At 42.4% G+C, this 27,365-nt stretch overlaps 1 protein-coding gene across 1 annotated transcript in view; it reads right to left on the reverse strand.

Moving 5' to 3' along the window:
- Positions 1–26,180, reverse strand: part of SMAP2 (small ArfGAP2) — a 47,424-nt gene extending 21,244 nt beyond the window's left edge. Inside the window, exon 1 of the mRNA XM_070786771.1 lies at positions 25,647–26,180. Within this exon, the coding sequence (XP_070642872.1) occupies positions 25,647–25,749 (103 nt within the window). The 5' untranslated portion in view covers positions 25,750–26,180. The remainder of the gene's footprint in view (positions 1–25,646) is intronic.
- Between the last annotated feature and the right edge of the window lie 1,185 nt (positions 26,181–27,365).

Below are 27,365 nucleotides of genomic sequence, written 5' to 3' on the forward strand. Positions count from 1 at the left end.
TTTTTTAGATTCTTTTCCCATATGCCAGATTGAGCTCTTAAAGAAGCAAATGTGACCCTGTCACTCAGTTGCTTAAAACCTTTCTAGGGTTTGGATTAAAGTACAAAATCCTTAATATGTCTCCAAGGACTTACATGATCTGGCCCAGCTTTTCAGCTCCAGTCACACCAGCCTTCTTTCATTTCCTCAAAACACCAACATGTTCCTTACTTAGGGCTTTTGGCCTTTGTACAAGTCACTCCCACTGCCTAAAAAGCTCTTTCCCAAAGCACCATCCATTCCTCATAGCCTGGTCAACGCCCATATATCATTAAGGTCTCAGCTGAAAAGTTTCCTCCTCAAAAGAGCTTTTCCTCAGTCCCTCAAGTTAAACCAGATTATATTCTCATTTCCATCTTCTCTTCTGGCTTTTACATTTCATTATGGAGAATTTCAAACAAGCTGAGTGTAATTAACCAGCAGCTTCAGCAATTATCAACCCCTGGCCAATCTTATTTTAGCTATACTTCCACATACTCAAGTCCCAACCCCGGAATATTTTGAAGCAAACCCCAAATATCATACCATTCTATCTATCTATACTTTGGTATATATCTCTAGAAATAAGGACTTTTTAAAGGTTAGAAACTTTCACTTACCCTTATTTTTTTCTAAGTCGTACCATACTTTATGATATATTTATTTGTGTGATTGCTAAACATGTCTTTTCCACTAAATTATAAGCGCCACAAGAGCAGACAGATCTGTGCTGTTCACCGTCACGTTCCCAGCACACAGCACAGTTGCTATAGCACATGGCAGGGAGGCAAAATTTGTTTAAAAATTAATCAGAAGTAAGCAAATCCTTTGAACCCTCCTTCCCTCCTTTTCCCCCCTTGTAAGAATTCATCAGGGAAACAACAGGTCAAATACAGAAAGAAATACATTAAGAATGTTCTCAAAAGATTTGTGTTCTAACAAAAAATATCAACAGGTTACATAAAAGAACTATAATATCACTATAAAATTAGGGGGGAAATTTGTAGTTCTTTATTTAATACAGGAACATGTACAAGTTATATTAATTATATAAAATCCGATTTTCTTTTTCCTTTAGCCACGGACTTTATTGTTTGAATATTTGCAGCTATTATTCTATACACAAATTTTAATTTCTTACCAAACTCTATATTTCATATTGCTAGGTCACTTCACTTTCCATTTTATGCCATATTTCCATTAAGAACTATTTCCTCAAATCACAATCTGCCTGACTGTGTGTTGCTGTTCAGTTGCTAAGTTGTGTCTGACTTTTTGTGATGCCATGGACTATAGCCTGCCAGGCTACTCTGTCCATGAGATTTCCCAGGCAAGAAAAGAACACTGGAGTGATACAATCTGATTTTAAACAGTATACACAGAACAAATCAAACCATTTTTAAGGATGTGAATAAATGCATATGTATGTACAGAAGAAAATGCCTACAAGAATGTATGTAGAATACTAGAAGCTACTTAATGCTTCTGGGTAGTGGGATTGTGAAATGTTTGTTTTCCTATTGTTTTATATATTCTCTGACTTATTTGCAAGGAACTTGTATTACTTGTGCAATGAGAAAAAACAGTAGAGGTATTTTAAAAACAAAATAACATAGCCATCCATGATTCCTTGGTGGCTGCAGGGTACATTGAAACACCTTGCATGGCAGTAAAGCCCTTTACCAGCCTGTGCTTCATGCAGGATGCACAAGTCATCATTCTGAAATATGTCATGACTCATGCATGCCTCTCTTTGACTACACCTTGTTCCTACCTGGAATGGCTTTCTCCCCTATTCCCCGCTGGACAAACTCCAAAGTCTAGTCCAATGGCACCTCTTTCTGTGAAGCCATCAAAGGAATAAATCTTGACCTTCGTCATGGCTGCATGCTTTGCTCTTCCCAAACTGAATATCTTATTACAGTTAGTTGCTTACAAGACTCTCTTGCCCTAAACAGACTATCAGCTCTGGAAGGTGACGACCTCATCTCTTCATCATTTACCCCAAACATCCAGCACAGTGGTTGCAGGCAGTACATGCAAAACGTACTTCCTCTGGTAAATGAAGTCACCAATTAGCAAGATAGAAAGCATACCATTTTTTCCTGTTTTGCAAAATAAAGGGAGAAGTTTTCAAACACCTACAAGGCCAAGATATTACACAGCAAAGGGATTAGGTTACTTTGATGGGGCTCCAAAGGCAGCACCAGTACCAATGAGTAGAAGTTGATTTTGGCGCACTCTGGGGAAGAATTTCCTAACTCATAATTAAGGTTGTGTGAAAGCAAATGCAGCATATCTGGCAATAGTGGGATACCAATAAGAGCAAGTGTTCAAGAAGAGGCTGGATGATCAACTCTCGGGGAGGTAGAGAAATGATTCCTGCGCAGTGGGTAGGGTAAACCGTGAACTCTAAATGTCCTCCTGCTACTATAGTTCTACTGGCTGATCCTTTCCTGTTGGAAATTCAGTGGTTCTGAAAGTGTAACGTGAGCTAACATACAAAGATGTCTTGATGAATCTAAAAACATGAGATCAAATTCAGTTCAGAAACCTATGACTGACACTGAAATGTGAGACACATAAGGAAGAAGCTCCATCAACATGTTCTGGTCTGAAAAATACAGCTCAATTTCTCTTGGACTTGGCCTGTCATTAACTGCAACATGAAATTAGAGTCAAAGCAAAGCAGAGGCCATATTTGTCTTAAGAACAATTCCAATCCCAAAGAAAGGCAATGCCAAAGAATGCTCAAAATACCCCACAATTGCACTCATTTCTACGCTAGTGAAGTAATGCTTAAAATTCTCCAAGCCAGGCTTCAGCAATATGTGAACCATGAACTTCCAGATGTTCAAGCTGGTTTTAAAAAAGGCAGAGGAACCAGAGATCAAATTGCCAACATCCACTGGATCATGGAAGAAGCAAGAAAGTTCCAGAAAAACATCTATTTCTGCTTTATTGACTATGCCAAAGCCTTTGACTGTGTGGATCACAATAAACTGTGGAAAATTCTGAAAGAGATGGGAATACCAGACCACCTGACCTGTCTCTTGAGAAACCTATATGCAGGTCAGGAAGCAACAGTTAGAACTGGACATGGAACAACAGACTGGTTCCAAATAGGAAAAGGAGTACGTCAAGGCTGTATACTGTCACCCTGTTTATTTAACTTATATGCAGAGTACATCATGAGAAACGCTGGGCTGGAAGAAACACAAGCTGGAATCAAGACTGCCGGGAGAAATACCAATCACCTCAGATATGTAGATGATACCACCCTTATGGCAGAAAGTGAAGAACTAAAGAGCCTCTTGATGCAAGTGAAAGAGGAGAATGAAAAGGTTGGTTTAAAGCTCAACATTCAGAAAACGAAGATCATGGCATCTGGTCCCATCACTTCATGGGAAATAGATGGGGAAACAGTGGAAACAGTGGCTGACTTTATTTTTCTGGGCTCTAAAATCACTGCAGATGGTGACTGCAGCCATGAAATTAAAAGACGCTTACTCCTTGGAAGGAAAGTTATGACCAAACTAGACAGCATATTGAAAAGCAGAGACATTACTTTGTCAACAAAGGTCCGTCTAGTCATGGTTTTTCCATTGGTCATGTATGGATGTGAGAATTGGACTATAAAGAAAGCTGAGCGCTGAAGAATCGATGCTTTTGAACTGTGGTGTTGGAGAAGACTCTTGAGAGTCCCTTGGACTGCAAGGAGATCCAACCAGTCAGTTCTAAAGGAGATCAGCCCTGGGTGTTCACTGGAAGGACTGATGTTGAAGCTGAAACTCCAATACTTTGGCCACCTGATGGGAAGAGCTGACTCATTTGAAAAGACCCTGATGCTGGGAAAGATTGAGGGCAGGAGGAGAAGGGGATGACACAGGATAAGATGGTTGGATGGCATCACCGACTCGATGGACATGGGTTTGGGTGGACTCCGGGAGTTGGTGATGGACAGGTAGGCCTGGTGTACTGTGGTTTATGGGGTCGCAAAGAGTCGGACACGACTGAGCGACTGAACTGAACTGAATGCTAGTTATCTCAGTTCCATTCATTATATCCCTTCAACCCCTGATTTACTACAAAAAAAGAATACACATAAACACCAGTGGCATCTTGGAGAAATTACATAGGGCTACTAGGAGGTATGTTTACCAGCCTATTTCCATCTACCCAAAAGAGAATTCACCTAGTTCCTTATTCCAAAATAACAATAAACAGTTACTTTGAACTTCTGTAAACACAAACATTTTAAGGAACCATGAGGCCAAAACAAGAGCTTACTCAATCAACCTCTGCTCTCAGATTGCTCTGCAAGAGAAGTCAGTCCCTTTCCACCTGGTCCATCTTGCAAAAATGTCGTTTCCTTCTGTCAAAAAGAGACACTGTCCACATTCACATTTTTGAAAAAAGAAGTTATGCTTTTTAAATGTTTGAGACAAAAAACAAATTGAAAGATTTCTGAGACTGATTAGAGAATAAAGGAAAATACTATACCAAGGAATTGAAAAATGGGAAAATCAGAGGTGGAAAGAACATTAGAAGTCATTGAGTCTAGGGACTTCCTTGGTGGTCCAGTGGCTAAGACTCTGTGCTCCCAACCGGGGTGGGGGTGGGTGCGGGGTTTGATTTCTGGTTAGGGAACTAGATCTCACATGCCGCAAGTATGACCCAGAACAGCCAAATAAATAATTTATTTTTTAAAAAAGGGAAGGAAAAGTCACTGAGTCTAAACTTCTCATTAGTTACTGAGACCCTTCTATCTGGTTCCTCCCAGAATGGAAGGCCATTTTACTGCTGGATGGCACTGAATATTAGTGATGTCTTCTTTATACTGAGTCCCATTAACCTGCCTTCTTACCATTTTTAACCTCCTGGTGCTGCTTTTATACTCCTCCCAAATTTATATAAAATAATAAATGTAAGATAAAGATAGTGGTTTGGAGATTCTAGAGAGAGCAGCTATTCTACACTCAACCAAAATACAAGCCAGTTGAACCAACTTAATCCAGGAGGTCAACGATAGGACAGACAACGCAAACAAACTGCTATGCCATCCGTGGAAAGGAAGCAAAGCAACACTATCCTCCTACCAGGCAACCAGGAAAAGGTGGTGAGTGAAGCAGAGCACTGCTGGGCAATCACTGATGAAATAAGCAGTCAATCTACATCTCAACCCATTTCAGTAGTTAACTTAAAACGGTCTTTCTCTAAAGACATTAAAGCTTGCAACACTAGGGAAGTCAACAGGGAAGCAGACTGGGGACTAGTGGGAAAAAAGAAGGAGACGTTCTTCATCTTTCTCTTGTTGTTAAGCAGAGCTTGCTTAGAGACAAAACAACAGCCTTGACTTTGCTCTGGAGGCGGGGTGGTGATACAGAAAGTTAAATATAACTGAAAAAGAGCCTACAGAAAGGAATAAGTCTAAAACAATAAAACAGTCAAAGGGCCAGAGCTAAAACAAGGCACCTATCTACAGATGGGTGCAGCAACTTTCTCAGCTTCTTTACACACTGGCTATCTATCTTCTTTAAAGCCCAGGAAAACCAGTCCTTGATGAGAACTAGTCCAGTAACATGCTTGTACATGTCTCATGTTATTTAGCTAGCCACAAAGCTATGGCCTAAAAGGTAGTAACTGTATCTCTAAAATTCATTAAACTACTCTGAAAAGATCAAAGGAAGGGCAGTTAACTTTCAGAAAATTTAGCTTATTTGCCTTATTTTATTATTAGACAGCAGGGATTTGCTGTGGCTTAGGCTCTAACTCTTCCTTTCTGGCTATCCCATCAGTGGATGGTAACGTACACTCAGGTGATATTTCTAGTACTAAAGAACTTCCAAACTCCCAAATCAACCAACCTGTACCATTATTACTCAACTCTACTTCCCAGAATACTTCAGAAGGGAAAGCACCAGATCCAAGTTTGAACTTGGTTGTTTGTTTGGCTTTGAAAAGGACATTCTGCAAAGGTACGTTCTAATGATGTCACCGCTCCATTCAAAGACATGTAATTTACAGCCCCACTGTTAACTGAACTCCAAACTTCTAAATGTGGCTTAACTTCTTCCATGATTTGGGCCTTTTGTAGAATCAACTTTTATTACTCCTTTTCTCTCTTCTATACACCAACAAAGACATCACTTCCCCTAAAACTGTGTGCAGCTGCCAGTTGCCAGATTCCAGCACACAGAAATATTTGAGAGGGTAACTCCCACCCACAGACACTTTTCTGATTTGAGGCAGACTGTGGGACTCCTTCCTGGACAAGGTAAGTCCCTGATTCTGCCCAGAAGGTCTTGCACCGCCACAGAGGTCTCTTTCCAGCCAGTCCTGGAGCAGCAGCTGTGCAGTACTGCTAGTGGTGCTCTCTGAAAGTTTGAGACAAAGCCCAAGTCTCCTGGGCTTTCCCTGGGAGCTTATGGTATGTGATGCTATGGTTGTTTTCATAGGAGAGAGCTGAAACATTCTAAGGAGAGGGAAAGAGCTGGCCAAAACATCTTCTGCCGGGATGAAGACTCTCACACAAGCTGATGCTTCCCTCCACTGGAGCCCAGTCCTCTGCTATTACAAATAGAGTATGGCAAAACGTAATAAAAATCTACACAGGTCCACCTCTTTACTTGAGGACACAGGAGATTTTCTCTAAAAAGAACTAAACGTGAGCCCCCTAAACTTTCATTACACGGAGTAATGGTGGCTTGCTTTCAAGGACATACATGGCCACTCAAAGATACATCAAAATCTCTCCAAACCCTAGTGACTGGTGCCAAAACACCCTAAAAGCATCTCAGAAGAATGCATAACTTCAGAGGGAAAGAATGGATGGTATGGTTGAATATACTCATTCTAGAAAAACCTAGGATTGCTTTCCCAACAAACTGCATGATGGAGGCAAAGAGTGTGGGAACAGAAGGGAAAAAATGCTTGAGAACTCAAATACATGGATGAAGTAGATTGTAAATGATAAAAAAGAGCCAGCTAAAAATCTGTGACAAATAGGACAAACTTCCCTGCTCTCTTTAGAGATTTTATGGATGACAGTAATTTGGAATTACATAAAAAGAATGGATCCTCTATTTAAAATGGATAACCAACAAGGACCTACTTACAGCACATGGAACTCTGCTCAGTGTCATGTGGCAGCCTGAAAGGGAGGGAAGTTTGGGAGAGAATGGATTCACGTATATGAATGACTGAGTCCCTTCACTGTTCACCTGAAACTATCCCAACATTGTTAATTGGCTATACCCCAGGATAAAATAAAAAGTTTAAAAAAAAAAAGAAAAGAAATGGATCAGAAAATGGAGACCACCTAGACTATGAGTCAGAAGTCAATTCAAAGAAACTCATTATGCTGTTACTTAAATATTTCCTTAAAAAGGTTTGAAGGAGAAAAGCAAGGAACATTTTTGAAATTGTGTGAAGACAATCAAATGAAAAAGAGCTTACAAGTCAAATGAAGAAATTTCCAAACTGAACAAGCCTCTCTGCAATTTGAATATTCATAACTTGAAAGTGAAATTCAAAAGCTTCTGCTGAAACTTGAAATACTGACTGAACCACATCAAGAATATATAATGAAACTTTGCTCAAAGGTAATCAAGCAGGGAATTTACTGCTTAGAAATAAAGAAGAAACTGGACTTCCCTGGTGGTCCAGCGGTTAAGAATCAGCCTGCCAATGCCAGCCGGGGACACGGGTTTGATCCCTGGTCTGTGAAGATCCCACATGCCAGGGAGCCAACTAACCCTGTGTACCACAACTTCTGAGGCCAGTACTCTAGAGCCGAAATAAGAGAAGCCACCGCAGTGAGAAGCCCATGCACCACAACTAAAGAGTAGCCCCTGCTTGCTGCAGCTAGCCCACACGCAGCAACGAAGACCCAGCACAGCCAAAAATAAACAAACAAATTTTCAAAAAAATTTTTTAAAAACCACAAAAACTTAAAAAGAAGAAACTTCCTAAAGTGTACAAAAACATCAGCAGTGTACACCAGAAGTGCAACTCCTACAGAAAGCCGGCCAAAGACCTCGAGAGAGAATTGGAAAGAAACACTTCCTTCTATCAAAGATGGATCATGTCCCATGAGAAAAAATCCTCAACAAAGTTGGCTGGCATCTCCATTGACTGAGAGAAAGCTCAATGAGCTAGAAAAGAAGTGGAGACACAAATTGGCCAAAGCAGAATTTAAACCCTAGCTTCCCCCCAACCCCCACCCCCAACCCCGATCCAGGACTCCTCTGCCTTGCTAATCAGCAAGCAGAGGCCAGAGAGGTCAGGGCAGCCCTCTCTTTCATCAGGTTCCCAGGGAAGGAGGAGTTAAAGCCCAGGGCTGAGGGACCCAGGGTCACGTCTGGCTTTAATCCCACAGCAGCCACGTCCTCAATACTCAAAACCACAGCAGGACATCTGTCTACGCTTCCTCTCTTCAAAAATCACCTTGTTTTCTCTCTTTTTACTTAATGGCTGTTATTCAATTGATGCTACATTTGCCCTTATTATAATTTCTAAGATAGGATTTAATATAATGCCTGTTGTTAGCTGCTAAGTCGTGGGTGGCTCTTTGTGACCCTATGGACTATACTCTGCCAGGCTCCTCTGTCCACAGGATTTCCCAGGCAAGAATACTGGAATGGGTTGCTATTTCCTTCTCCAAAGGATCATCTCCACCCAGGGATCAAATCAGCGTCCCCTGCACTGGCAAGCAGATTCTTAACGACTAAGCCACTTGGAAAGCCCAATATAATGCTTAAGAACATAGTAGTCCTACTTTATTAGACTCTCTAGAATTAGATAGTATAACTGTTGTACTTTGGCTACAATAAAAGACCCTCTATCACTTAATTCATTAATTGAAGCTTGATATGACAGGGTGGAGGCATTTGAAACAATACAAGAAGTGCAATAAGCTGTTATTAAAGACCTATAAAAGTGACAATATTTATCCCCAAAAATTGACTGGTTTTTAAAAGAATGTAAAAACAAAACAACATCCCCAGCTAAAAACAATACTATTTTTATTGGTTTAGCCATAAATGCATAGATTAGGAGAACTCATTTTGCAACTTTTTTTTGTTTCTTGATTTTTAAATTTCTCTTTAACCTCTGTTATTTTGTTTAGCATATGTTTTGCTGTTTAAATGTTTTAAAATTTTATGCCAACAATAAAAGTTTTACTTTCTTAAAAAAACAAAAACAGTATGTTCATAGTTCATTTTAAATAAATGCTCCCACGAGAAGCCAGTAGGAAAGTTGTGGGTACACAGTGCTGGGCCTCCAAGTGGGAAGACCCTCTCTTTCTGGGAGAATCTTGAGATCCGCCTGGAGGATCAGGTCTCTGACTATGCCTTAGGAAGAGGCCTGGATTTCTCTATCCGCTAAGAAATGAGTAAAAGAGCCTTAAGTGAGCAGCAGCACCACAAGAAGGCTAGTTTGGCTTTATCCTCTGGGTCAAGCTCTCCAGAGAGAAACTTCCTGGTGGTAGGTCCTTAAATAGCACCTTTCCCATGGAGGTGGGCCTGATGTTGAGGGGAAAAAATCAAGCAAGGTAATTAAGAATCTACACTGGTTTATAAACTAAGGCAAGCAACTTAAGGATTATGAAGCTGAACATGGACTGGGAACAAGTTGAGGCAGGATCAGCAATTAAACTTTCAAACAGTGACTGCTTTTCAGTTTCATATATTTTGTGGTAAGTTCTCTTTTCGCTCCCTCTTTGTACTCAGAGTTCTGAATGGTGCTAACAGGGCTAAGAGCAAAGAATCAAAGGAAATGATCTGTGTCTGTGTACGAACCAGAGCTTTAGAGCAGAGGCAGCAGTGTGCTGAGAGCATTAATAATCCAGGAGAAGTATACGACAACAGAAAGAGAAGCAGGACACGCTGGGGTCACCTGGACACCTTTCCATCTCTACCTGTGGATTCTCTTTCCTGGATTTACGTTTTGGAGGTTCTCAGTTTTGACAAGTAAGGAAAACTGGATTACTTACACTTTCTAGATGAACTTAATATAGCTCACAAACAACTCTACGTGAGCTGTTACTTGCAAAACATCATTTTGTGAAAACCTTGCTCCATCCACTTTCTCCAGCAAGTCTTTTTTCCTTCCTATTCTGACTCTCTCAGTACTCCTATGGCACTCATCTACAGTTTTTCTGTTGCTGGGTTTTATATGTTTTTATTTTGTCATCTCCTTTAGGTAACAACTGCCTAAGTCGGCATACTTTTTAAAAACCTAGTATGAGTATTTCTCCTATGTGGACCTGAGGTTTGAATTCCTTATTATTGAACCACACAAAGGTGATTTAAATATCCTACACAGAAAATTAGGAAGAAGGGTGTCCTTAATGTTCCTTGTATCCCGGTTAGCCGGGATATTTTGGCTCTAGCTAATTTCCTCTACACAAAGACCCTGCTTAAAGCATTTATGAATAAGCTAGAAGAGTGGTAGCTGAGGCGAGGCTTCTCTGAAAAGGGGAGGGAGGAGATAAAAAAGAGCTGCTTTCATTGGGGGCAGGAAGGAGATTATTTCATTAGGAGCTAAACAGTGAGACTATCTGAGTACAAACAATTGTTTGGCTTGAAGGCTCCGTGTGGCCAATTACTCCCACAGAGGCTCAGCTGGAATGGAACAGAGAGCCTGCCAGGACTGAGGGACGGAGACTGACACAGGCTCAAGTGTCATGGATCTGGGATCCCAGAACATCCCAGCAAGGATGCTCACAGAGCACACTCTACCCCAACCAGCAAACAGCATCATTCTGCACCCAACCTAGTCAAGAATGTGGACTGAAAAGAGATGAGAAAAAGATGACACTGGGGACAAAGATAAAGTGCATGCTCAGCCGCTCAGTTGTGTCTGACTCTTCCGTGACCCCACGGACAGTAGCCCGCCAGGCTCCTCTGTCCAGGGGATTTCCTAGGCAAGAACACTGTAGTGGGTTGCCATTTCCTTCTCCAGGGGATCTTCGTGACACAAGGATTGAACCTGCATCTCCTGCTTAACAGGCAAATTCTTTATCACTGAGCCACCTGGAAAGCCCCAGGATTAACAAATACACACTACTATACGTAAGATAAACAACAAGAACCTACTGTATAGCACAAGGAACCTATTCAGTATCTTTAATGATCTATAATGGAAAAGAATCACACACACACACACACACACACACACATATATATACACAAGTATAACTGAATCACTTTGCTGTAGATCTAAAACTACACAATGTTGTAAACTATACCTCAAAAAAATGGTTAAAAAATTTAAAATATTTTAAAAGGATAAAATAAAACCAACATTTTGTAGCAAAAGTAATAAGGATAAAGCCCAGATCTTGTAAGAAAGCTAGGACATTTCAGTCAGTAGCTCAATGGCTTTCATCAGGCTGGGGGGAGGAGGCATATAGAGATGGATCACTGAGCTGACAGCTGGGCAATTATTTCAAGGCCAGGTGGACCTGATATTTCAAAACTTGACATTATAATTAAACTAATTTCCTATCGCTCATGACCTCACTTCAGGAAACGGACGTTAACTTGATTCACCAGAAGTTATTGTCTTCACCCTCTGGGGACATTTAGTTCTTTAGGTTACTTCCGGCTAAAGCTTTAACTTCCTCTTTGCAACAACCAGTATCTATTCATATCCTGAAAAAAATACTGAAGATGCAAAGTGAGCCTGCCCATTTGGGGGAGGCATACCTTTAGAATAAGCTACCAAAGAGGGGCGATAGAGCTCTTGACCAATGAGACAGCTCTTAATCCTCCATTCCCACTCTTCTTCCTCTACAGCAGTACTTCTCAAATGAAGTAACTTCCCCCCAAGTGGCAATGTCAGTGTCTGGAGACATTTTTAGTTGTCACAACTGGCAGGAAGTGGGACTGGAATCTAACAGGTGAGGCCAGGGGTTCTGCCTAAGCTCCTACACAGGACAACCTCTCAACAACGTATCCAAACACGAATAGTGCTCAGGTTAGGAAGTCCTGCCCGAGAGAAGCCATCTTTATTTTAAGCCATTTAGTTTGGAGCATGTGAGATATAAGAATATACCAATCCTGTGGAAAAGCTGCCTCTCTTGTTCCATAACAAGGAGATAAACACTGAGATACAGAATTCCAAAGCTGGAAAGAACTTTAAGGATTATCTAGTCCAAGCACAGCTGGAGAATCTAAGACCCAGAGAGGTCAAGTCATTTACCCAAGTTCATGGAAGAAATCACCAGCTGGACTGGAATTAGAATCATCTTTCTCCACCTGAAATGTGTTATACACAGAAGACGCTCAATAATAGTCTCTGTATCGATGTCCTGATCTTCAAGTGCTCTTTTCTCTTACCACATACTTTTTACTCTCTGCTCCTGGAAAGCCCAATGCCTGAGCTTGTGTGTGAAGGTTCATCTCCCACCCCTTCTCACTCACAGTCCTCCTCCTCAGAGGAAGCCCAGAGGTGGAGGACAGTGAAGAACAAGCGGCCAGGCAGAACTCATTTTTCAGTTGTTTGAAGGGAAGCTCATGCTTTTCACACAGGCAGAGAGAGGCTTTACACAAAACCTTCCGAGTCAGCAGATGAGCTCGTACACGAGACCACAGACATGTGAACTTCTCCCTTCCACACCGGTGTGCAGCTTTCCCAGCAGATGGAAAACCAGTGCCAGTTTAATCGCATCACAACCGCATGCAAAAGCTAGAGAACTTCCATTCCTAAACAAACAGCAGAACAGAAATGAATCCAATATCAAAGTACAGCCAGTTAGTTCAGTGACGCACAGAATGTTAGTCATTGAAACAGCCCTGGCTTAAGGGAGCGGAGCAAAGGTGGAGATCTGCCCTTCCAGAGGAAGACATTCACTACAAGCTTTCACAAGCCAGGTGTTTCAGAATTGGGTATAATGAGGTACAGGTCAGAAGGGGGTGGGGCAAGATGCCAGCTGTGTGGATAGAAAGCTCCTGCAAAGGGAACTTTATGCAGGGGAACCCAGGGCAGGTCTCAAGGAAAAGCACAGCTTCAAAAGAGCCAAAGCAAGGTTCTTGGAATTAGACAAACCTGTTCCAGCGGGACAAAGAGAGCTTCTAAAAGCGCTGCAAGGTTCTGATTAATTTCTACAGCACCTGAGAACAGTGTCTAAATATTTACTCCCATCCCACAAAAAAGGCTAAAGGGCTACTGTTTCAGCCTCCTGTTTCACACCCACGGCTACATCCCCCCACCCAGTGATGTGTCACACTAAAACCTCCTATGCGAAGGACAGGGTACTAGCTTTGTGACTGGCTCCAGCTTTCAACGTGGCACAGATGCCAGGAGCACACAGAAGAAACGGCACACAAAAGCAATGGTCACAAAGCCACCAGGAAATTCACCTGCTGGGCTTCCTGCAATGTCACAGAGCTTCAAATATCTGAGTTGAGAGGATAAAGGTGACTTTCAAAAAATAAAACAGGAGAAAGAGTATGACCTGAACATGCATGACTAGGAGAGTGTTCACGATGCCCACAGAACACACTCTACCCCATTCAGCAAACATCATTCTGCACCCAACCCAGTCGAGAGTGCGGACTGGAAAGAGGAGAAAAAGATGATACTGGGGACAAATGTAAAGTAATTCAACCTAAAACCAAAATTTTTGTGGGTAGGAAGATAAATTAGGAGTCTGGAATTAAGATATACACACTACTATAGATAAGATAGTAAACAAGGACCTGCTGTATAGCACAGGGAACTATATTTAATATCTTTTAATAACCTATAATGGAAAAGAATGAAAAAGAATGTGTATACACACACACGTGTGTGTGAGTGTCCTCAATCGTTTTGCGGTAGATGTGAAACTAACACAATGTTGCAGATTATACTCCAAAAAAAATGGTTACAGAAGCACAGACGCTATGCAGCAGATGCTGAGCATCAGGTATCAGGGAAACATGGAACAAGGTGCCTGTCCTTATGGAACCCAGAGTCTAAAGAAAGCCTTGTAAAACAAAAGCAAAAACCAGTGGCTGTTATCCCCTTTCCACCATAGTAGGGCTTCTAATCCTTCTTCCCAGGGGACTGAGTTTAAGTGAAGGAGGCCTGTATGAACAGCATAAGATGCTGATCAGTGGCCTGACAGAACAGTTCCACATATCAAGTACATAATGTGCAACGTGCACGTCAGATATAAAAATATATCTTGGCCCATCTTGCTATGATCATATCCTGTAAATCTGTTCCTTATGGTTAAGCCTGGATTCTCCCCAGCTCTCTGCTCCCGTCTCAAATGTCCACTACAATAAGACAGTTCAAAGCGACAGCCCCCACAGCAAGGCCGTCTCTACAGGGGCTCAACCGGAGAACCCCCTGACCACTCCTTAAAATTAGAAGGCACACATCACTACTCAACTCTGAACGCATAAATAACCCATCAGTCTAACAGCAACACCAAAATTCACATTGTCTCGTTATAAAAAATTTTATAACCCTGAAAATTTAAGACCCAAATGCCCAACAACCGGGCAAGAATTGAGTAATGATATATTCAAACAATGGAGTACAATAAAGGCATTTAAACATTTTTAATGTCAGGAAAAATGCTTATGATAAATATTAAGCAAAACAACAATGATATAAAACTATATTACAGTAGTATAAGCTTAAGTAAAAATGGGTGATAACGATTATATGAAATATCTTCTACATTACTATACTTTTTCATACTTTCCAATGATTTCCATCACAAATATGAATAACTTTCATAATGAGAAAAAGATAGTTTTTCTTTTTTAGAGAAATAGCATTTAATGATGTTTAGCTAATAAGCACAACTGTCCTGGGAATCTGTTCCTATCGATCCTTAATTTGAGTCACTTGTGTCAGATGCCTATTCACAGACAAGGCTCAAAACCAAGTCAGAAGGCTCAAGGGAGCTGAGCTGGAATCTTCCTGATTCCAATGCTGTATTTAATGATGCTTCCTTTCTCTCACAGGAGAGCTAGGAATGTTCACACAACACTCACACTACCAGAAAGACCTCAAAATTCCCCTCAGTCTGAAACAGTTCCTCTAACTCATCTCCTGACATCTACCTTGGGAGAGACCAAGTTCCCAGTCCCTTACAGCTATTCTCACAATAAAAACGCTTTCGATACAGCAGAAGAGGCTGAGTCTTTTCATTCTTTCTTTTTCAAATTGGCTGTCACACTTCAAATGGTCTCCATTAAGTCCATTGTTTCCAGCTATTTTGAACACAAGCATCATGATAAGAATAGGGAGTTTCCTTCCTCTTTCTCATCAGAGGCCTTGGGTCAGTTATAACCCAAGTGGTAAAATGTCAACATGAAAAGACACCAATGTCCCCTCCATCAACAGCACAGGATGGAAAATTCTGTAGGTGATTATTTTTTAAGGCCCTAGAACAAAAACCATCTAAATAATATTAGGACAATTTTTAACTCAAGACTTGAAACACTAGAGAACTCATTTCTAAATTTACACACACAAACACACACACACACACAGAGGGGACTTCCATTAAGATAAGAAAAGAGGAAGAAGTTAAAATTCACTGTGTGTGCATTCAGGAAATAACACTGTAGGATTAACATGTAAACCCACATCTCAAGATGTAAGCTCTGTGACAGAGGCGCGGGGATATTTACGGACTTCCCACCACCAGCAACCGCCATGAAAGACAGGGTGGCTGTTTGCAATAAAGGGAAAGAAAAGGTGCTCTATTTCCGCACATCTCTATGCGGGGACAGGCTTATCAGCTGCAGCTGAGACTAGGTCTCTCCTCCTCCTGTATTTGCTCTATTATTTTCACTACATCATAAAATGGAAAAGGTTACACGTTTGTTCCTTGGGTGAGGAGAAAGGACATGAAGCCTGAGGGATCTGGTTCTCGTTGTTTCTGATTAAGACAGTTCTTTTTGTAAGTTTTGACTTGAAATTAAGTAAGGATAAACAAAGCATTTTCCAAGTGGACTTATGAAATCCAGTACTTTCTAAATAAACCATATCCAACAGCTATTTAAAAAGCAAACCAGAATACCCATAGGAAATATACAAATGGGGAAAAGAGGGCTATGGTCAACAAAAATGGTTAAAAAGCTACTTAACATTGTTTGAAAACGAGCAGCAACAACAAAATCCCAGCAACAGGCTGCAGAGGTGGGGACCCGGGACAAGTTCCAGCCACACAAGAGGGAGCATGGGGGTTTCAGGGGCGTGATGCACAAACTGAAGACGACCACCAGGGTGACCTTACGCTGATGGGTGGCCACAGCTGAAGGCAGATTTGGCTCATCTCTGGGGCTTTCCACTGGGAAGAAACCTGCAGTTCAGCCATCAATGGACCAGCATCCACACAGCCTGTGGGGGAAATACAGGATCCAGAAGAGTGGGGTAGGAAAGGAGAAAGTTTGGAAAATGGAAGAGTCAAATACAGTAGTGAAATATTGCAATTATTAAACACGAGGCTTCAAAACCACATAAGTGTACCTCTTAAGGTGAAAGGGGCTGGCTGGGAAGAACTGGTACTCTGGGAAGAGATATGCTTTTTACACTACCAAATTACACTTCAATCACATGCGTGAATTATAGTAGTACCTGCTATGAGGAAACTAATTTTTGGAAAAGAAGAGAAAAACAATGAAACCTATGCAATTTTTACCACTGGTAACTTTACTCAACGAGAGGTCCTTATCCATAGCTTCTGCAGGAAAAGAACCACCTAAAAGCAAACATACTCACACTCCACTGAAAAACCCTTGCTGGCCTGGTTCCACCAATTCCAATAATGTGGCAGGCGCCCAAAGGCAGGTGACCCGATTGACAAAAAAAGCACTTCTACAAAGCGCTCAACTCGTATCACAGAACTCATTAAACAGCTCATCATCAAGAAAACTGGCAGCAATAACCTGAGAAGCCTTGTCTTTACAAGGAACAGCAGCAACCTTCTGAATAAGACAAAATATTTTTCAGGTCTAGTATAGAAGACAGCGAACTTCGGCAAACTTCGGGAGACGGTGAGGAACAGAGAGGCCTGGCAGACTTCAGTCCATGGGGTTGCAGAGATGGACGCGACGAGGGGACTGGGCAACAACAACAGAGAAGACTGTGTGTCCGGTGATCTCCTCTCTCACCCAGTGCTAACTGATCTGAGCTTGCTGAGGGAGGGGAACAGACAAACCAATCAAAACTATTTAAAGAGATACCCAACACAAGGAAAATTGGCTCCAGCTTAACAATCAGAAAAGTCTAATCCGTACCACGTTTTAAGGCTGCAATCCTCAAAACTCTTTGCATATCTTAAGTGATACCGACTCGAGTTTTTAGTTGTGGATGGGACAAACTCAGTGTATACACATCATGCCTAAGTCTTCCCAGAATTAGCAGGGTGGGAACTTATTTTCCAAGTAACCAAACGATAAACTGCTCCTGGTAGAAACAGAAAGTCAAATACAGATTCCACAGAAGTCATGCATCCTAATTAAACAGGCAATGACTGAGTTGTTACATTACTTCCCAGGACTAATTATTGTTTTGGCAACAGTTAAGCTCCTTTAGAAGCACTGGCCTGAACACCCTTCTTATCCTTTGTCCAAAATAACTCAACTGTTTTCTTACAAGCAGAAAGAACTGCATCTTGGAGATTTAAGTGCCTTTGCCTGTCTCAACTTGGATCCTCCCCTTCCTCCACACTATCACGGGGAACTACATCTCCCAGGCTCCCCTGCCAACTAATTTCTTGGTAAGTTCCATCAATGGGAGGCACTGATAAGGATAAGAGGCAGGAGAAGGGGGGCAGCCAGGGTAACACTCTCTATCTTACTTGGTCCGAGTTCCAGCTACCACCAGACAGCTTTTCTTTCCACTCTTCCTGGTCCCAGCAGATGGCTCAGGCTTCTGGCCTTTGCTGACTTCAGCACCTTCTAATTTCCTTAGGGCATAGGAGGTCCCAGGTGTTGCCAATCTCTGCATTGTCTCACCAGCCCACTGACCTTCTTGGCCCTTTTATCACCTATGGAACCTATTCGATATTAAAGTCCCTCAGCTTGTATCTCCTATAGTGTTTTCTGTTTCTCTGAAGGGTCCATGACTTTTAAATATATTTTAAAAACTTAGATTTCCTAAGAATTACACAAATATTCAGATAAGTTATAAAGGATTTCTTCTAATAAGAAACAAAGGATTTGTATCATTCAAGCAAATATTTACTGACAGCCTGACCGCCTGGCGTGCTGCGATTCATGGGGTTGCAAAGAGTCGGACACGACTGAGCAACTGAACTGAACTGAACTGACCATACTAGGTCCTGGGAATACTATATTGAACAAAACAGGCACAAAACTCCTGCCCTCATGCGGCTTACTTTCTAGTGAACTGTGGCAAATTACAATTTTAAGAAGTTAACTAGCAGAGGAATATTTCTTTAAAAATAGAGGAATTTGGTAAAAGTGAATTAACTTTAAGGGGTTCTACTCTACAGAGACTTGGTTCCTACCTTTTCAGTGTGGTATGCTGAACTGTCACATTCCAGGGGCCAGTATAGAACTTCTTCAAAGTTAGTATCTACTTAAACTGGCAACTTGCTCAAACAAAAATATAACTGTGATAAGGATTTAGGCAGACACAATAATAAAAGTTAAGCGCTGTATGCTTAAATGAAAAACACATGAGTGTTTGATGCAGAGTCTTGCTGGGTATCTTTTTCAGAAGAGCTATTACTTGGAGGAATTGAGTTTGAGTCCATTTAATGTCACTTTATCTCCTCCCTATGGCGCAGGTAGCTTCCAGTATCACATACAAAAGCCAGCCACAATGCACATAACGAGTCAAGTGTTGTGGTCTCCAACTGCATGACATTATTTCCAAGATGGAATTTTTAGGCTGAACAGAAACAATGACTCATGTGGTGAACAGTTACACAGACGACTCTGCCCAAGAAAGCTGCCACCTACATACCACGATCTCAGAGGAAACATGCAGAAAGAAGGTAGTTTTCTGATTTATTTAAAAGCAATAGATTTGCTGAAAGGTATACTGAGATGTGGCTGCAGCTGCCTGTTGTTTACACATCCGGCTTCCCAAGTGGCGCTCAGGGTAAAGAATCCGCCGGCCAAATACAGGAGACACAAGAGATAAAGGTTCAATCCCTGGGTTGCGAAGATTCCCTGGAGAAGCAAAAGGTAACCCACTCCAGTATTCTTGCCTGGAAAATTCCATGGGCAGAGAAGCCTGGAGGGCTACAGTCCATGGGGTCGCAAAGAGTCAGACACGACTGAACACACACACAAGCACTGAACAGCCAAGGGCTTGCGTGAAATATTCTTAGACTGCTTGAGTGTGAGAGCATGCTCAGCTTCAAAAATCAACGTCACCAGCTCCAGAAACAGCATGACATCGACGGCTGGCATTTCACTAGGCTTCACAAGATAAATGAAGGTACTCATGAAGGGAGGTCTAGTGGGCACGGTACTCTGACCTTCCTTACCACTCAGCAGTTAGAAACATTTCATGTTTGCTATATTTACAACTCCATCTGAGTAGCAGGTGGACTTCCAATACTGTGGGTTTCTTACATAACAGAGTCTAATGCATATTCATAATTTCAATGCCACACAGCAAGTCAACTACAGAGCTAGTCTGACGTGTCTCTGCCTACCTTAGCCCTTGTCAATCCCCAACGTGTAGTGAGACTATACCAAAGAATCTCACACACACATTACAGCACGTCTTGAGGCTTTGCACGTTCTTCTTCCTCGGCTTGGAATGCAAGTCCCCTAAATTCACCTGACAAAATCATGCTTATCATTCAAGACATAGCCTACTTGTCTCTCTGAGCCATGACTTCCGAAGCAGACTTGCTTGCTTTCTTCAGCGCTTTCATTTCTCCCTGTACACAATGCTACAATGATAATTACTACATTGCATCATTTATCTGTTTACACATCTGCTTGCTCATTAGACTATAAAATCCCTGAGACCAAAGGCCCTATCTTTTAATCTACATGTCTTGGTAGTGTCTGACACAAAGCAGGTGCTTAAGAGCATTTTCTGAATGCATACATACAGTGTGGGACTGCACTCTCAGAAGACAAGGCATTTTGTACTTTCTATCCCACTGCTACCAGATGATATTTAAAGGACAGAGAGAACTAATAGGAAAATGTCTCCCAGGGAACAGTTTGAATAAGTGGATGTTAAAGGACAACCTAGGGACTTCCCTGGTGGTCCAGTGGTTAAGAATCTGCCTTGCAGGACTTCCCTAGCGGTCCAGTGGCTAAGATTCTGCACTCCCAATGCAGGGGGCCTGGGTTCGATCCCTGGTCAGGGAACTGGATTCCACATACCACAGCTAAAGATCCCGAGTGTCTCAACTAAGACCCAGCACAGACAAATAAATCATTTAAAAAAAGAAAAAAGAATCTGCCTTGCAGTGCAGGGCATGTGGGTTCAATCCCTTGTCAGGGAAGTAAGATCCCACATGCCGCATGGCACCTAAGCCTGTGAGCTACAGCCAAGATCTGGTGTGCCTCAACCAAGACCCTACGCAATCAAATAAATAAATAAAATAAAATAAATGACAACCTAACAGGGACTTTAATTACTTTCAGTAAAACTCTGTCAGCCTAACTACAATGGTCAGAGTTAAGGTGCATGAGCTGTAAAAGGACTGAGAGTTATTTGATCTTGGCTGGAGAAGGGTGTCTAACTAGAGATGGAAGGAAAATACCTTCTACTGTCCAGGTCTGTGGCAATTAAGATAAAAATCTCTTAAAAGGTGCCACAGATACAGCTAAAATAATTAAAAACTGATAGCAATGTTCATGTTCTAGGGAATGATATTCAACAAGCAATGATTTAGCTATTGACAGAAAACAAAAGTAAAGCAAAACTAGAGATGAATTTACCAGAGTTAGAATCAAATATAGGAAATGGTTTTGGCTTAAAAACTAGGTGAGTTTTCTATTCAGTGAGTTATTCAGTGAGTCATTCTAACTGTGGCTTCCAGTAACTAGGGTATTTAAGGGAATAAAGTCTGAAAGTGGAATGAATGAATAAAATTAAGATGAAATAAATGAGTTCAGCAATAGTAATGATAAATAGTGCTTACATGTGTGTAACACTTTAGTTTACAAGGCATTTTTATTTTTCAAATGAGGAAAATTAAACTGAGAAACTTAGGTGGTGTGCTGAAGGTCCCAAAGCTAAAATAAGCAGAATGATAGAGTTTAACTGGATGTTCCAACATCAAAGGGCTTCCCTGATAGCTCAGTTGATAAAGAATCTGCCTGCAATGCAGGAGACCCCAGTTCGATTCCTGGGTCAGGAAGATCTCCTGGAGAAAGGATAGGCTACCCACTCCAGTATTCTTGGGTTTCCCTTGTGGCTCAGCTGGTCAAGAATCCACATGCAATGCGGGAGACCTAGGTTCAATCCCTGGGTTGGGAAGATTCCCCTGGAGAAGGGAAAGGCTACCCACTCCAGTATTCTGGCCTGGAGAATTCCATGGACTGTGTAGTCTATGGGGTCACAAAGAGTCAGACGTGACTTTCACTTTCCAACAAAAGTCTACAGCTCTGGGACTTCCTTGGTGGTCCAGTGACTTCCATTGGAAGTCCTTCCATTGGAAGAATCTGTCTTCCAATGCAGGGGATGTGGGTTTGATCCCTGGTTGGGGAACTAAGATCCCACATGCCTTGGGGCAACTAAGATCTGAAGAGGTCAAAAATAAATAAATAAATACATATTTTTAAAAGTCTACAGCTCTGATTCTTTGCACCTGAAAGGTGAGCTTACAGGTGCTACGGACGGGGGCTAGGACACTGCCTAAGATGACTTCAGCGAGAGCAGATGTTTCCAAATCATGCATATCTTTCAACTTTAAACCCTGGGGACACTCCTTACTGTGCATGGAGAGGGAATCTCCATGCCCTTCATGTTATACACTTGATTGAAAAAGTGAAAGGTTGGGACTTCCCTGATGGTCCAGTGATTAAAAATCTGCCTGCTAATGCAGGGATGCAGGTTCAATCTCTGGTCAGGGAACAAAGATCCCGTATGCTGCAGGGCAACTAAACCTGTGTGCTCCAACTACTGGACGTGCTGCAACTACTCAGCCTAAGCACCACAATGAAAGATCCTGCGGGCTTCAACTAAGACCCGACGCGGCCAAAAAAAAATAAATACGTAAATATTAAAGAAGAAGAAAAAGAATGCAGGGTGCCATGGACTTTGGGTAACATGCTATTATTTGCATAAAAGCACTGAAAAGGAATATATTTAAATGAAGTTGTCTATGTATGTATCATCTCTTAAAAGTCACGTAATAAATTACCAACAGTGGTTACCTCCAGAAGCACTGGGGAAAGCTGGTTAAGGGATCAGGGACAGGAAAACAACTTTTCACTGAATACATTCCCTTTTGAACTTTTTGAATTTTGAACCACATAAAAGTGGTTTTTCAAAAAGGAAATCTGAATTTAAGAACACGTACTAGGCATTGGAACAAAGGCAGTGGCCAGGTGATTTGAAGTGAAACATTTCCGAGATGGAGTGTAGAAGAACAGAGCAGTAAAAAGGTATGACAGACTTTCTGTCAGACTCCAGAATTCTATGTGGTATTTCACAGTTGAAAGTAAATATTCCTCAAGACCATCAAATTTCTTCCATTCTAATTCTTTGCTCATTAAACAGCTCTATTTTTTTCACGAACCTTGATACTGAGAAAGGAACATCCCAACATTGGACATAAGTATTCAGGTCATCAGAAAGGTAGATCCTTTCATGCTAAATAGGATAGTGTCCAGTTTAAACCACTCTCTGAAGAGGCTGATTAGGAGTTATTCCAGGCATACAGACAAAACATGGAACTGCAGAGCTACAGACTAAACCTCCAAACACGCGGCCTGGCCTCAGCAAGGTGGAGTTAACCATCAACATATCTGAAGTTTTCAGTATGTTTGTCCTCTCTTCTACCACAACTTCAAGTCAGCCCAAAATTTTACCCTAAAGGTCACAGTAAGTTAAAGGCTTTGGGTGATGAAACCATATCTTTCAGCTTAAAGCAAGTTGAAGCATTTGCTTTAAAGGCAGTACCAAAGTGGCCTCCATTCCCACTTAAATTATTTCAATGCCTTGGAGGTACAGGAAACTTGTGAGTCTTATGCTCAAGAGAGTTAAAAACAAAAACAAAAAAAACCCAGAACCAACAAAACTTATATACACAAAGAGAACACATTTATTCTCTATTCTGATACTCAAATTACGTATCTTATAACATCATTCTTAAATCAGTATACAATTTTTTTTAAAGAATTACTGCCAGAGGTATTTTGAAACATTACAAAAATACCTGTTCATAGGTCTGCAGTTCAGGGTTACATCATCTGATTTTATGTTAATGGATTAGTAAGCAATCACTCACCAGGTCCTACACAATTAAGCTCTCAATTTTCTAAGTAAGAAAGGACATGAGACCTACAGATAAATACCCAAGTACAAACCTCATTTTAGCCTGCAGCTTTAAAATTCCTCCTCCCACTAAAAGTGTTTTTTACCAGAGCTAAGAGATAACTTAATCTACGGATTCAAGTGTCTCTTCCTTCCACGATCTGACATTTGTCCACATGACCATTACGACAACCACAGTCAGGAAAAAGGAGCGGGAAAATGAATGGGAGGAGTTCAAAGAGTACAAGGGCTAGCTAACACATAAACTGCAAAAACTGAGGCCACAAATATCTTACTGACTTGAACCGAACGATGACTGACTGACACATTGTCATCTCATTTTTAATAGAATGGCCAAGTCACTGAAGCCATCAGGCCAAAATGTAAAGCTAATTCATGAAAAGAAGTCATTTCAGGACCCAGGATTCTACTATCAAAATTAGTTAATAAAGTTTACAGGCCAGCAGTTACCATCTCTCATTAAGAATGAACTAACTAATGTTTTATTACCTGATCCCCAGTAATTCTGTCAATAAAGAGCAACAGAAAATTTGGAGGTGATGAATCAACCTCTCTTCCATGTGCTATGTTTTGTTGGAATATGAGTAAGTACAAGAGTGGTATGGGAAATGGGGGGTGGGGTGGTACCGATTACCAAAATGGTATCTGACTCCCCAAACGGAGCAGTGCTCACTCAGTGGGTTGTTCCACTGCGACTCAAGATCTGTCAACTGAGGACACAAGGGAATTTGAGTCAAGCCAAAGAGATATACTCCCAAATTTTAAGCCAAATCTTCCCATAGAGCTAGCAGAAGATCTCATGAAAGTCAACTATAAGAAATTAACCTACTCAACATAACCTTATTCTACAATACTTTTTAAAATGAATTTTTGCCAATGCAAAAATTCAGGAAAGAAGTCGGGGGATCTACTTTCCTAATGGCACATGCCATTTACCCATTGGTAAAGGGCACTAAAATATACTACCAGGGGTCCAAATCAATGTCTCTCTCCCATCTCCTTATATAACCTTACTTCTCCAAAATAAAAGGTAATTAAGTGAAAGTATCAATTAAGCATGTAATTCCTTTCTCAATACTGATAAAGACAAATACATTTGGATCTTTGCTGTGTACTATATGCCCAACATGCTATATGGCAAACAATCCAGGTGAATTCACTGTGTTATGAACAAAAGTAAATTCGCAATAGCTCCCAAACCAAAAAAAGGAATTTTCCCAACTCCAATTTATATTCCAAAGAATTCAGAAAGAAAATAAGGAAACAAAATATTTGTAACCTATCAATTTCGAGCGCAAATATTTCACTAATAAGCAAGCTTTGGTTGCATGCTAATTTGTAACTGTACCAAATCATGAATCTTTAAGGGCACAGAAAACAAAGACACTGCCATGATCATATTTCATCTTTAGAAGGATGATCGCCATGGAAGTAACAAATTCGATGAGCCCTTGTTTCCTTCTCTGCACTGATTAAACCGATCCTGCACTACAGCCACAATCTGCCAGTTCCTGCCACCACACACACATCAGGCCTCCAACACTCTCCACAAGCCAGGGCTAGGCTGTCTAGAAATCCGCACTGTGTCACTGCATAAGCCAGTTCCCCCCTCCACACATCCTGGAAGAGGAAAGCCACCTAAGCACTCTGTCAGATCTCAGCAAGGCTGTAAAATGACAGAAGGAACTGCTAACCAAATAGCAGGCAGCCACGCTCACCACCTTTAAAAACCATTTAAGCAGTTTTCCTCCCCGTCATCTCACTTCCCTCTCCTCCCCACCCCCTCCCCACCCCGCTGCAGTTCACCCCCAGCGTTGCAAGTGGAAGGCTGCGAGCCGCACTGACAGTGGGCGCAGAACTCATTCAGAGCCCTGAAATACAGACATTCTCACCTGCACACACCATGCCACTTCCCCCAACCCCGACCATCACCGCCCCCGCCCCCCACGCTAGCCTCAACCATACAACTCGCCCTCGCAACCTCTCCCCACACCAATCCCGGCGCCCCAGAACACCTAGCAGCTTCCTCAAAGAGGGTAGCACGCGTTACCATTTAGACGGTAGGGGCCCCCTAAGCTCTAGAGACCTCCCCCCTCCCCACACAGGTCGCCTTCCCCGTGTCGCCCGGAGACTGGACCCCTCGCCCACAAGGAAGGATGCACTACCTTTAGACTGGCAGTCCGCACAAAACTTGTTATCCTCCTCCAGCAGCAGGTTGGCCAGGACTGCCTGGTACCGATCCACGTCCTTCACCGATTTGCCCGTCATGGCCAGGGTGCCGGTGGGGGCAGAGGGCGACGCGCCCTCCTAGCCCCCAGAAACCCCTGCCTCAGTCCGGAGGTGAGGACTCCCGGTCCCCGGCCCAGGGCACCTCCTGAGAACGAGGGAGCCCTCTCCCCTTGCGCAGTCCAGCGCCCCTTCTCCAGTCAGCCGCGCCTGCCCCCCAACTCTGCAGCCCCCCTCAGGGCGGCGCCCCCTGGCGGGCTTAGGGAAAGGCCCAGGTCCCAACGAGGCTGCCGGACCAGGCAGGACCCTCGGCCCAGGCAACAGGGACGCTCGGGCCTCCTGCTTTTGCCGGGCGCAGAGACGACCCCCGGGCCTGCCTGTCAGCGGGCTACGGCTCCCGCGCCTCGGTTTCCCTGGCAGCTGCCGCCTGCTCTGCCACCACCTCGGCCGCCTACTTCCGGCAGCTCTTCCTCTCCTCCTCCACCCAGCCCAGCCCGCGCATGCGCCCCGCCCCCACCGCTCCTGACTGGGCTCTTCCCTCCGCTCCGCTTCTCAAGAACCAATCCAGGCAGAAGTAAGGGGTGGGGCTTGGATGGGGCGGAGGAAGGATTGGGCACGCCCCCTGCATGTCCTTGGAAAAGAATGAATGGAGCAGGCGGAGAGCGGGTGGAGGGAGTGGAGGAAAGTGAAGGGAAACAACAAATAACTGAGCTCTTACACGTGCCAGGCACTGTGCGGAGCGCTTTCTATGAATGATCCCAACATAATCCCCCAAACCTCTCTATGAGTTAAAATTTTACCATCCTTATGTAACCTTTGGGTTGTGAATGCTCCAAAGCTTATTCTTTCCTTCAACAGCCAAATAGAAGGGTCCTACCTTCTAAACCTCTTAACAGAGGTCCATATAGCCAAAGCTATGGTTTTCCAGTAGTCATTATGGATATGAGAGTTGGACCATAAAAAAAGGCTGAAAGCCGAAGAATTGATGCTTTCCAACTGTGGTGCTGGATAAGACTCTTAAGTGTCCCTTGGACAGCAAGGAAATCAACCTAAAGGAAATCAACCCTGAGTATTCACTGGAAGGACTGATGTTGAAGCTGAAGCTCCAATACTTCGGTCACGTGATGCGAAGATCCGACTTATTGGAAAAGATCCTGATGCTAAGATTGAGGGCAGGAGGAGAAGGGGGTGACAGAGGATGAGATGGTTGAATGGCATCACCAACTCAATGGACATGTGTTCAGCAAACTCCTGGAGATGGTGAAAGGGAAGCTTGGTGTGCTGCAGCCCATGGGGTCACAAAGAGTCAGACACGATGTAGTGACTGGATAACAACAACCACCTCCTAATACAGAATAAGGGAACATCAATCACAACCTCCCCCTGGTTACCTCTCACTTGGTATGCCTGCTCCTGCTGAATTCTGGGTTTCTCTGTTCATTAGGTCTCCTCTTATGATTATTGACATCTTTGGACATTGTTTTGCCTAAACACTTTCTTGTTTAATTCCTCAGTTCTCCCAAAATAGTGCAGTTTTGTGCAGAAGACCTTTACTGAAAGTTATTTGGAGAGGTGAGGTGGAGAGGAGGGGCTATTACAGTAAAACACAAGAATCAGATCAAAACACAAGAATAGATAACTAATTAAAATGATTATTA

The sequence above is a fragment of the Bos indicus genome, chromosome 3, assembly GCF_029378745.1.
Source record: "Bos indicus isolate NIAB-ARS_2022 breed Sahiwal x Tharparkar chromosome 3, NIAB-ARS_B.indTharparkar_mat_pri_1.0, whole genome shotgun sequence".
Classification (NCBI taxonomy): Eukaryota; Metazoa; Chordata; class Mammalia; order Artiodactyla; family Bovidae; genus Bos; species Bos indicus.